The sequence below is a fragment of the Enhydra lutris genome, unplaced genomic scaffold, assembly GCF_002288905.1.
Source record: "Enhydra lutris kenyoni isolate GAN:26980312 unplaced genomic scaffold, ASM228890v2 scaffoldscaffold38, whole genome shotgun sequence".
NCBI lineage: Eukaryota > Metazoa > Chordata > Mammalia > Carnivora > Mustelidae > Enhydra > Enhydra lutris.
The window spans coordinates 5,355,215-5,367,584 of NW_019154122.1; the positions used below are offsets into that span (position 1 = coordinate 5,355,215).

The 12,370-nt window shown below is 54.4% G+C and overlaps 1 protein-coding gene across 1 annotated transcript in view; it reads right to left on the reverse strand.

The window, feature by feature from the left end:
* The window catches only part of LOC111154914 (von Willebrand factor A domain containing 5B1), a 38,593-nt gene extending 31,379 nt beyond the window's left edge, over positions 1–7,214 (reverse strand). The window contains exons 1-4 of the mRNA XM_022514870.1: positions 7,076–7,214; positions 5,173–5,325; positions 3,698–3,968; positions 74–219 (exon numbers count right to left, since the gene is read on the reverse strand). Of these exons, the coding sequence (XP_022370578.1) occupies positions 74–219; positions 3,698–3,968; positions 5,173–5,325; positions 7,076–7,214 (709 nt within the window). The remainder of the gene's footprint in view (positions 1–73; positions 220–3,697; positions 3,969–5,172; positions 5,326–7,075) is intronic.
* Positions 7,215–12,370: the final 5,156 nt, after the last annotated feature.

Genomic DNA, 12,370 nt, shown 5'->3' on the forward strand with positions numbered 1-12,370 from the left:
TGAAGCTCTCCCTACTCTGGGGCCTCAGGTCTCCTTTCCAGTCCCAATCCAGGTGTGGGCAGCTGTGTCTCACCTGCGAGCAGGCATGGCCCACGGATCTCCAGCTGGAAGTTGAACTCATATTCCATGGGGTTGGACACGTCCGTATCCAGGAGAGTCGCCAGGCACAGTTTGCTCCAGGAGTCCAGGGAACGGGTGCCAAAGCAATGCTTGTCTTTCCTGGGAGAGGGGAGGGGAGAGGAGGAGGAGGAGGCAGGGGCCCAGTGGAAAGACAGAAGAAGATGGTGAGCCCCAGGCAGCCCTGATACCCCTGCAGCCCATCTCTCCAGGGGGCTGATATGCTCCCTCCCACCCTACACGCTTACTCCTCCTCAAGGCCTGCCTCCAGGGAGAGGGGGGACTCAGACATAAGGCGCAGCTACCTACAGTGGTGAGCCAGACGCCAGGCCTGGTGCCCCTCAGCAGCGGTGCACATCGTTCTCACCAGTGCCCCTAGAAGAGGGATCAGGGTCCCCATCTCCCCATTTCCCACATGGGAAAATAGAGGCTCCACAAGATGCAGCAGCTAGCCTAAGTTCCTACAGCTAGGACTTGGCAGAGAGTGCGTTCTTGCTGGTCAGTCTGGCTACACGGTGAAGAGGTTAACACCGCACCACCCTGCGTCTTGGCTCCCTGCCCTATTCTGTGAGCTGGGAGTGCCTGCACGAGCCGCTTCTCCAAGCCTCAGTTTCTCATCCATGAAATGGGGATGATAATGAGGCGCCTTGAATGAGAGTTCAGGGAAGGGTCCCCGGCTGAAGCCTCAAGTTTCTGGGCTCTCTTTCTGGGTCATCCTCACCCTGTCTTGGACCCTGATCCATCCCCCACCTGCAGGGCCACGCCCCCTAAGCTCTTTGCTCTGTATGCTTAATACTTGACAGAAAGGTCTCCTGGTGATGTCCCAGGATTGGGGCGGGGGAGGGGGCCATGAGGTTGTGTGTTTTCAATGGAAGAGAGCACACTGTGTGCTGAATCACATTCTATCACTTCCTTCGTCTCGCTCACTGCTGTGTTTCTGAGCTCCCTCTCTGTGGCCGTCTGCAAACCAGCCTTTGCTGGGACAGGGTATCTCTTAGGAGCATCTTATCTCCTACTTATTTCTTCCTGCCTCCCTGTCCCAACAGATAACACTGCCCAGAAGATCCTTATCTGCGTCCCTTTTTTGGACTTAGGAAAGAATTTCTCTGGGGCTCCCGGGTCAAAGGCTTGTGTGCCGCTGTCTTTGTAGCTGCTGGCGTGGGCAGAAAGTCTTCTGTGTTTGAGAGGCAGGGCCTACCAGAGCTGGGGACGTTCAAGACCTCGGTGGGTCCAGGAACACGAGGCCTGGGCGGCCCTGAGAAGCTTATTCCTGCCCCTCCCGGCTGGCAGAGTGAAACAGATGCTCTTGGGAGAAGCCGGCATCAAATCCCCATGAACCTCGAAGTTGCTCAGAGTGACACAAATAAAAATAAGAATAATAGGTAATGGGGCGCCTGGGTGGCTCAGTCGTTAAGCATCTGCCTTCAGCTCAGGTCATGATCCCAGGGTTCTGGGATCCCGCATTGGGCTCCCTGCTCAGCAGGAAGCATGCTTCTCCCTCTCCCACTCCCCCTGTTTGTGTTCTAGCTCTAGCTGTCTCTCTCTCTCTGTCAAATAAATAAATGAAATCTTTAAAAAAAGAAAGAAAGAAAAATAGGTAATTCCAAATGCTAGAGGAGGAGGAGAGGAGACTCTTCCTTCTACTGGTGGAAGTGGAAACTTTTCAGCCTAGAAAGCAATCTGGCAATACACAGTGTGTCTTTGGTGTTTCTGGTCTGATGATGGCTTGTGCTGCCAGCTTCTCTGCTGTGCCAACAGGTGTCCTCACCCTAGGCTTCAAGATCCTATAATGGGACTCACCATCATCCCTCTGACTTCTTTCTTTTGTGTTCCCAAGCTGCTATAGCCATATTAGCCTTCTTGCTCCTCCACCAACACACCATACCTATTACCACCTCAGGGCCTTTGCACTTACCACTTGCTCTGCCCTCTGCCCAAAATGTTCTTCCTCCAGCATATTTCCAGCCTCCTTTTCTTCAGGTCAGGCTTCACATGTTGCCTAAGTCATCTATTTTAGCTAAAATAGCAACTAACCCCACTCTACTCTAACCTCCATGCTATGAAACATTTAGCATCATAGAACTCACCTAACATATTACATGTTGTGAGGTTATTTCTTTATTGTCTGTCCCCATGTCCCCCCTGCCCCCATCAGAATGCCGGCCCCATGAGAACAGGGACCTTGTCTTTCTAGTTTACTGCTATATTCCCAGCACCCAGAACTGTGCCTTGCACACAGTAGGTGCTTAATTAATGCCCAGGTTGTGACTGAGGAGTGCCCTCCAGGCTGAGTTCATGTGGGAAGCTGCTATAACCCTCTCCCCAACCCCAGCTTGGCCTGAGGCCAGCATTTTAATGGTGGCCTCCAGAACTTTGTTGACACTGTCTTCTGTGTCCTTGGCTGTCCCCAGAACCTCACAAGGGTGTGTATGAAACTTCTGGATACACCTGGCTCACCTTTCCAGTTTTCAGCTTGGCTCTCACTCACCCTCATTAGGGGTGGGGGGAGTTAGGTAATGTAACTGGCCATTAATTGTGAATGTTATTTTTCTGCCAAAGCGATGCAAAGACCCTCTGGAATAGATTTTTAAAATTCACACATGAATGACAAAATACAAGACACCTCCAAAGACATCTGAATGCAGCTGGTAAGGAGGGCGTCCTCTCCCTGCATGGGACACGCTCCCCCTCCTGAGTCCTCAGGTGGGGGAAAGGGACCCAATTTCAGCAGCAGGGGCTCTAGGCTACAACCCAGAGAGAAACTGTCCTGCCCTAGGCCTGTAGTATTCCCAGCCCCACCTTGCTGAAACCCCCTCTTGTACTGGCTTTTCGTGGCTTTGGGAGAGATCTGAAGCTGGTCAGGGCCACAGGGCGTCCTGTGTGTCTATAGCCCCATCTTCTGTCACTCTGCTTCAGTTTCTCTCTGGAGTCCTGTCCTTGCTACCTCAGGGCCTTTGCCCCTGCTGTCCTTCTCTGTCGGAACATTCTTGTCTGTGCCTACCTCCCTGTCATGGCTCAGCTCCCAGCTAAAATATGACTCCCCAGAGAAGTCTAGTTGCCCCCCAGCATGGGTCCCTCTTTTATACCATCAGCCCAATGAACTTCTCCTTCATTGCACTTTTCACATCATTAATTATGCATGCAAGCACAGAAACAATTACCCACCTATCACTAGTGCTTTCTGTTGGATAATGATCTCTGCCACCCAGTTCCACATAGGAAGGAGCCACCATGGCTTGGTGCCCTCTGTATCCCTAATGCTCAGCTCGGTGTCTTGCACCTAGTAGGTGCTCAGAAAATACCTCTTGTGTGCATTATAAAATAAAGCCTGGATATTCTCATCCCAAGCTGCCCAAATACTAGAGTTTCTGGCCAATAGTGACAGGGGGGGCATTTCAGGGAGATTCTTAAGTGTTCTAAAAGTGAGCGGAAGGGAGTAATTATGTGGATGGTGGTCACTTTAGCACTGAGCCTCGTCTTCTTCTGCCTATGTCTCCCACCCCTCACTCTCTTGCCTTCATCCAACTGACTCCCTGCGGCCACCCGAGGTTCTACCCCTGGTCCAGGCTAGGCTCCTTACCCTTGGGCCTGTTGGGTGGAGGGGCCGATGCTCTCCGTGCAGAACTGAGGCACGGTCGGGGCGCAGACAGCAGGCAGCAGGACCCGCACAGCCCCGCTGGGCAGTGTTGGGAGCTCTGAGGAGGTGCTGACAAAGACGGTGACATTCTCCATAGGGGCAATGGTCCCCAGGTTGACCACAAACAGAATCCGCTCCAAATCCTCATCCAAAGCCAGCTTCCCTGGTGTGCAGGAAGGAGGGATGACAGATATCGCCTCCTGCAGAGCGTTCCCTGAGCGACAGGCCTGGAGTCAGCAGTTCTGCATATGTTATCTCTGGTTTCCTGTAACTGTGGTAGGTTTGCGAGCCCCTTTTGCGGATGGGAAAACTGAGGCTTCACGTGGGGGTGCGACCTACCCGAGTTATTTAGTGAATAACTTACTCATTGAACCGGGATCTGAACCCACAGGGGTCTGAGGCCAGGCCCCGTGTACTTTTTGCTGGGAGTGGGAGGCTGGGACCCACAAAACCCCGACAGAAGTCACATCCCCATCCCCGGACTCTGCTTCCCCTCACAGAATCACATTTAAGCACCCTCCCAGCTTTGAGGCAAGTGCGTTTGTTCATTTCTCTCCTGTTGTCTGAGAGGCCCATTTCCTCACCCCCACTTAGCTGGCATCGCTCAGCCACCAAGCCCTCCATGGAAACCTCCCTGGTCCCCACCTGGCCCTTCTCTCCCTCCTCCGACATTATCCAGACCCCTTCCTCCAGAGCCACTCCCACCTCCCACCTCCTGTGGTGGTTACCCCCGAGCCTGTCCCTGCTCTCTTCCAGCCCATGAGCAGCCAGAATAATCTGCAGGCAACTTGGTATCTCACACACGCTACTTGCTCATTAAAAGATCCTTGAACGTCTTAACGATCAGGCGAACTAACCCCATTTGATCACACATCCAATGGTAAGAATCTCTAACATCTAAATCCAAATCCTGCCTGTCAGTAACACCTGTGTGAACTTGGGCCGGTCACTCACCCTCTCTGTGCCTCGGAACCTTCAATAGCGGGCCCAGTAGCCATCGTATCAGAGACTGTCATCTCTGCAACCATGGCTCTGTTGAGCTTTGGGTGGATACAATTACTAGTTCAATTTTACAGATGAAGCTTAATTTTTTATTTAAGCTCATACCGTTTGCAAAAGATAGGATGGGGAGTCAAGCACTGGTGTGATTCATTCCACAGCCTCCAAGCTTAATGGACTTGCTAACTATAGAGATAAAGGCCACAACTCATGGGGTTGTTGCCTTTGATCTTCATGATGCTTTTGAGGTGAGAGCAGGAACGAGGTTCAGAGAAGTTAAATGATTGGCCTGAGATCATACAGCATTCCTGACTCCCAGTTTAGTGCTCTCTCTACCTTATCCCAATGCTGTCCTTTCAGTCTGCTTGAGACCCTAGCCAGGCCCGGGGCCCCTGCCACCGCCCTTCTCTCCTCCTCACCTGTGACAGAGGTGGCTCGGACACGGGTGCCCTCAAAATGGGCATTATCTATCTTGGCTTTGTCCTTGATCTGTACTGTCACGACCCGGTCGGCAATGACCGCCTCAAAGCCGATCACCGTGGTGTATTCATCCAGTGGGTACACGAAGAGGCCTGCAGGGGAAGGGCCGGCATCATGCGGGGCTCCAGCCGCACCCCGCACACTCCACCCCTGGGAGGGAAGCCAAGCCTTTGACCTGCCAGATAGATGGACGGGACTCACTGCCATTTAAAAGACAGTGGGGGACCCCGGCTGGGACCTCATGGCTCTGGGGCAGTTCATGTAAGTGCACCAGAGGCCCTGTGGGAGCAGTGGGGGCGGGGCTGGCAAAGGGACAGCTGGTCGTCTGACCTGGCCGGCTCTCACTGTGCAGGCCTTTGAGGCTCATGTGGCCAGGGTGTCTGAGTTTTCAAGAGACAAGAGAAATCTGGGTTTTTATGTGACTTTTTTTGTGTGCCAAGGAGCTGGGGCATCGGAGGAGACAGATGAAGGCTCTAATCCAGTCCCTGCCTCCCCTCCTGGCCTGGTGACCTTGCATAAGACACGGGGCTTCTTGAAGCCTTACAGCCCCATCTGTACAATGAGGCCAAGAGAGCCAAATTCACGGTATTGTCGTGGAACTGGAAAAAGAAGTCACCATGATTTAGCCACGTGTCCTGTGTTTTTATACATTAGTGCTTCTCAGAGTCTAAGAGCCCACGAGTCACCTGGGTTGGGGGAGGCGGGTCTTGTTAAAATGCAGATTCTGATTTAGCAGTTCTGGGCAAATCCTGAGACTCTGCATTTCCACTCAGCTCCTGAGTGATGCCGATGGCTTTGGGACCATTCTCGAGGGATCAAGACAGTACCTCATTTGAAGTGCCCACGAACCCTGGGGCAGCACAATGCCTGGTCCATGGCGAGCCATCCATAGACCCTGGCTCCCATCCCTCTGGGCCTCAGCCTCCTCATCTGCAAGATGGGGACACTGGTTCTCCCTGCACATAGAAAGCTCAAGGACCTTTCCCACATTGGCCAGTCCTTTGGTTTCCTGGGCCCCTAGCAAGTTCCATTTTAAGTTGCCCCCTGGAGATTTCCCTGGACAGCCAGGGTGATCTGTCCTGTCCAGAAGTTTTCTGAGGAAAAGTCAGTTTCCCTACAGTTTCCTTTGGGGACTGAGATGGTTGGGAAAGAGGGTGGTACCCCAAGACATGAAACCTGGGGGTTAGGAAGTCCTCATTGCTTAGATCGAGGAGGAATCCTGGCTGCAACAAGGGTTTACGCAGCCCCTCCCAGCCAGCCTTTCCGTGACCCCCTTCCTTAAGTGGGGAGAGAGGCAATGGGTTGACAGACTTCTGCCGGCCAGCTTCCCGTCCTCTCTGGACTGCCCCGCACGGATGACTCATAGTCTCATGCTGCTTTTCATTCCGCGCGGTCCTTCCTCGCGCGTTACCTCATTGACTCCTCCTGCAAACCCCTGCATCCAGATAGGCAGAGAAGCATCCCTATCTGGATAAGGACAGTGGCTTCCCCAAGGTCACAGGGACAAGAGCGGGAGCTGCTACTTCTCTGTGGAGTTTGGTGCCTCTTCTACTGGGAGGCTTCCTGAGAAAGTGGGGGGACCAGCCATTTGAGGAAGGTGGGCCTGCTTGTGGGATGGCAATAGTCCTGGGACAGCCGGCTGGGGCTGAGCCCAAATCCTGACCTGGTGTGTTACTGGCTTTGAGGCCCGAGGGGCGGAACCGCCATTCCCATTTCACAGATGAGCAAACTGAGTCTCAGAGAATGAACATAACTCGTCCTGTGGATGGGCTAGTACTTGTCAAGGTGAGGATTACATACAGTGGACGGGGGCCCTGGGGAAGACGCATCAGGGGTCCTCACCCTGGAAGGGCTGGGCTTCCAGGTTGCCATAGGTGAGAGAGGCAGTCAGACCCAGAGCATAACCACTGACGAAGGACGTGACGTCAGAGGCGGTGAGGGGCAGGGCTGCCCCTGTGATCTGGTTCAGCAGACCTGGCATCCCGCTGGCTACTCAGCCTTTAGGGCCTGTAAGAGACAGGAAGGGCGGGAAGTGGGGAGAGGTCCCCCCATCCCTTTCCAGCCCAGGCCTCCCCTTCCATCCCCACAGGCGGCCAGCATTCTCCCAGTTCTCCCCACCCCCTTTGTGGGAGTCATTCTTGCTTGCTCTCAATCATCCTTGAGAGAAGTAGGAATTCTGTTTTTGTCCATTTCACAGCAGAGAAACTGAGGCCCGAAGACAGGGGACCTGTTTGGGTTCACTCAGCGGGAGGGAACAGAGTCAGGGCCAGAGCCCAAGCAGGTTCACAGCCAACCTTCCCAGTGGACAGTGCTCCTAGAGCTCTGGGTGGGAGTCCAGGGACTCAGGCCCTGACCCCATCCCTTTGTCAGTCTCTTAATCCCTGAGCTGTGGCTGCTTCCTCAGCAGAATGAGGGAATGGGGCTAGCTCACCACATCCCTCCTTCTCTGAGGGCATCTAGAATAATCTACCCACCACGTCAGCACGGGTTGTGAGGGGAGTGAGGGTACCCCCAAAAGATACTCAAGTGAAAGGAGCCACCTGATTCCTCCAGGTGTGTAGGTCAAAAGGCTGGGAGTCATCCCTGGCTCCTCTTTTTCACCACTCGCCCCATACCCAGTCCACAACTAAAGCTTGTGATTTATCTCTGCAAACGCCGGGGCACCCATCCCTTCCCCACCACAGGCATGATTGTCTCAGCCGCCACCATGTCTATCTGGATGGAGGTTCCCAATCGACCTCTTAAAGCTACCGTCCCTCCCACTCCCATCCATTCTCTCAGTGGCCAGGCCCCCAGAGAACACAGCCACTGGAGAGTCTCCATCCCCTGCTGCCTGCTCCTGGGGTAGAGACCCAAACCTGGAAGTGCCTGTGAAGTCCGGCCCAGCTGGCTTTTCCTGCGGGTCACCGCATCCTCACACAGGCCTCGTGGCTCTCCCAGCTTCCAGTCCATTCCTCAAACGTGTCCTGTGATCTCCCGCCTTTGTCCCACCATTCACCCCCAAAAGGCTCACCCCTCGACCTACTTTCAAACTAGTGACTAGTAACCTCCTTGTTGTCCTTCAGTGTCAACCAAGGGTCACCCCGATGGAAGCCACACCCCCCTCTCCTACTGGGCCCAGTGTCCTCTCCTTCCACAGCCCTCAGAGCTCCTCCCTCCCTTTGTAAGGATGCTGTGTGTTGTGCGAGATTATTCTGCTGCCGGCCGTCATCCTGTTTGCAGCCTGTGCTCCTGGAGGGATGGGCTGGGTCTCTCCTCGCTCCCTGTCCTATCCTCGGTGCTGATTAAATGGATACGGGAATGGATGACTGGACTTCTCAGGACAGGGTTGTGTCCACTGTCTCTTGGGGTCCCAAGACCCTCCCTGGGTCATCACTGTGCTTGAAGGGTGCACTGGGAATGGGAAGCGAAGCCAAAGGGTGGGGAATACAAATTTGAGGTCAGACTTGCTCCAAGTCCCCCCGGCCCCCACCTGTGGAGCTGAGTTGGGCCAAGCTTCTGCTGCTTTTGTTTGCAAGGCTGTTCGATGTATGCTTATTACTCTGCCTTTTCTCAAAGAAGGGAACTCATCCCCTTCAGGTCCTCCTCAGGTCCCCGCTAGGATCCTCTGGTGCTCCCTCGCTCTCTGTCTAGCAGCAACGTCTTTTTAATTATGGTCTCCCTTGGGGCTCTGGCCCAGACGGCTCTCAGCCCTGCCTTATCTGGGCAGGCTGGCTGACAGCGGGAGGCAGATAAGGAGCTAGGAGGGGGCCGCTGTATCCCCAGCTGCCTTCTCTCAGGAGCGTTCTGTCCCGGTGGTGGCCCAGCAAAGCCCGCCTTCTCCCAGGGGACAGAACGAGATGGCGGAGTTCATTTCCTCAGCCACGCCTGCTGCCACACACCCTCCCCCCCCACCCCTCCTCCTCAGCCTGGGTCACCCCTGGTCAGAATGCTGACCAAGGAATGCAGCTTCAGGGAACCAGCGCCCAGCTGTGTGGGGAAACTCGGCCTTCAGCTTCAGTCCATCCCAGGATGGAGTCCATCCCAGGAAGACGTCCCTGGGGCATCTTCCCACACTGTCCCTGGAGCCCACGCCTAGAGCACCTTGCCCAGGAGGTGGGGGAGGGTGTGGGCTCACCTGGGAAGTGGGGCTTACATGAATGAAGTTGGTAACACGGGGACAGACTCACTCAGAATCGACCTTTTAACAGTATCAATACCTTCCCTTCTTGGGAAGAGGAAACTTGAAATTCTTTGGGCCCTAAACAATGCACATTTTCCCCCAATTCATCCACACTGATAAAGACTTACTGTATTCTAAGCCCTGAATTAACCACTGGGGGTAGGAGGGTAAGACGCAACTCTGACCTCAAGAACCTTACAACCAATCTAGCGGCAGAGGAAGGGGAGTAGGGGGAGGCCTAGTAATGACAGCTGGGATCTATCGATTAGGAAACACCCCAGTTGTAGGAGGTCCTCGGGGTGACTGTTGAAACCAAGACTGTCCTGGATGGTAAATCTCCAGCGATTTACTGTCCTGTAAATCTCCAGCGATCCGTGTCCTTTGGGGAGGCCTCTCTGGAGCCAGACAAGCCCAGACGTGAGTCCCAGTGCATAGCTGACTGCTTCGCTCCCCAACGTGGGGACGTGTTAGTCCCCTCATGCCAGCTCCCTCATCGGCAATACTGGGTGAGCAGAGGGGCCACTGCCTGCCACCTCACCAGCACCGTGAAGATCACAGTGAATAATGTATAGAAAGTACCCAGTCCGGTGCCTGGCACACACTAGGTGCTCAATATTTACACAGTGAAATGAATGAATGAATGAATGAATGATAACGCCAGGCCGGCAGTTTCTGTGTTCCTCATTCGCCCGGCTGAGAGAGAGACGTCCTCTGACCACCAGGCCCAGGACGGCTCTTCAGGGAAGAAACTGATGTTAAATCCATTAGGCTTCCATCTCATTTTCATGTCAAGGCCTCAAATACGGTGTCACTGGCAACACCAGGGTCCCAGCTTCTTCTACCAGACGGTCTGTCTACAGGGGACGCCATGACTCTGTGTCCCTGGGCCAGACTCTGGCCACCCGCCCCGCCCTGAGCCTCCCACTGTGCCTTCTGTGACCACCACACTGGAGCCACCGGACACCCTGTATCTTGGGTCTCTCCTGGGGTTCCCTCTGAGTCCTTGTCCTAGGACCTGCTTCCCCTGCAGCCCTAGACAGGAAGGGCTGCTGAATCCTTGTCACCCCTGAGTCAGGAGTTGGGAGAGATGCCCTCCTTGGTCTTAGCTGCGGCTCCAAGATCACCACTTTTAATCTGCTTATAAAACCCATTCTCGGGGCGCCTGGGTGGCTCAGTGGGTTAAAGCCTCTGCCTTTCGGCTTGGGTCATGATCCCAGGGTCCTGGGATCGAGCCCCACATCGGGCTCTCTGCTCATTGGGGAATCTGCTTCCTCCTCTCTCTCTGCCTGCCTCTCTGCCTACTTGTGATCTCTGTCTGTCAAATAAATAAATAAAATTAAAAAAAAAAAACCATTCTCCATGGTGGGGATTGGGGGGAGGGAGAGGGCTGATGCCCTTTGGCTAGGCACCCCCCACCATTGCTTGTCATTCCCAAGGTTTTGGTTACACCCTCCTCATAGCAAACACTTGGCCTCTGACTCCTATCTTCCTCCGCTCCCCAAGCCCTGCCATGAACCTGGTAACTTCATAGTGATGGTGTGTCCAACTCCCTGTGCTTTTATCCCTTGCCCCCGCCCCTCCAAAATCTTTGCTCCCACTCCAGCTCAGCTTGCCACTTCCACTCCCACACCGTGAGCTTGGGACGCCACCCTGAAACCGCTCTCTCGGTCACATAGGTCGCTCTAAAAATCACAACTCCCAGCACTTCTGAGCCCTCTTTCCTTGATTTCTCCTACACACTTGTCACCGTCTGGCGTGTTGTGTATGCTGGTTTGACGTGTCTCCCCAGCTCTCCAGCGCGTCATCCCCAACGAGGGCACGGGGACGGCTTCAGTTCCTCCACTGCTTAACCCCGCTACCAAAAGAATAATGCCTGGCTCTAGTAGATGCTCAATAAATACTTGTGTTTGAATGAATGAAACGTCACTCCACAGGCTTCATCTATAAAGTCTGGCAACGGCCCTCCAGGGTAGGTACTCCTAGCATCCCTGTTTTATAGATGAAAACACCAAGCTCAGGGAGGTGAGGTAGACTGTCCAAGGTCACACAGCCTGTAGGTAACAGGGCTGGGAGCTGGACCCAAGCAGAAGGACCACAGAACCCAAGTGCTTGCTTCGCTGTGCGGCTGTGCAGCCTCCTGCTTAACCTGCCCCCCGAGCTGTGCCGTTTCTGTCCAGGCGCTCTCTTGACATCCTCCTCTTCTCTCCATTTCCACCACTGCTGCTTCCCTACTCTGTCCTGGACCATCTCCACCATCTCTGACTCGGTCCTTCAACTTCCAGGCTGCATCCCTTCCAGTTCACTCTGTCAGCTCAGGCACGTGTATGTGCTCGCGCGTGCGCTCGCACACACACACACACACACACACACACCCGGCACGCACCAGTCTCCCTTTACGCCGAGCGTCATGGCCCCTCATCGCTTTTCTCTGTTGGAACAGGTTAAACCTTCAGCATCGCATTCTGGGCTCATCCCCATTGGGTCCCCATCTCTGTCCTGCGTCACCTCCTGCCTCGTTCTGCATGGTCACTTTGTTGCAGACACCCTGACCTTGTCACTGTGCCCCGGACGGGGCTCTTTCTCACTCTTGGGGTTTTCCCTGAAAAGATGGTTTCCTCCTTCTCTGCCTTTCAAGGACCTGTTCAGCCTTCAAGGCCCAGTTTCACAGCCACCTTCTCTCTGAAGCTTCCCTCCCCGTGCGGTCCCCAACACCCCAGTCTATCAGGCACGCCCTCCTCCGGGGCTTCCACAGCCTCTGAGCACCTGTCTGTCGCAACTGTCATCCAAAGCACAGTAACTTCTCATCAGGGTGCCTGGCGACCCCAGGTGCTACAAGAACGTGGGTTCCCTTCCTGTGCCTGGGTCCCCGCTCCCCGCACAGGGCTCAGTTCAGAGGAGGAACTCTAAATGGGGCGCCTACCAGGCTGTGGTGCTTTACAGGCATTCCTAGTGCTCACACCCAACATCCTTTTATG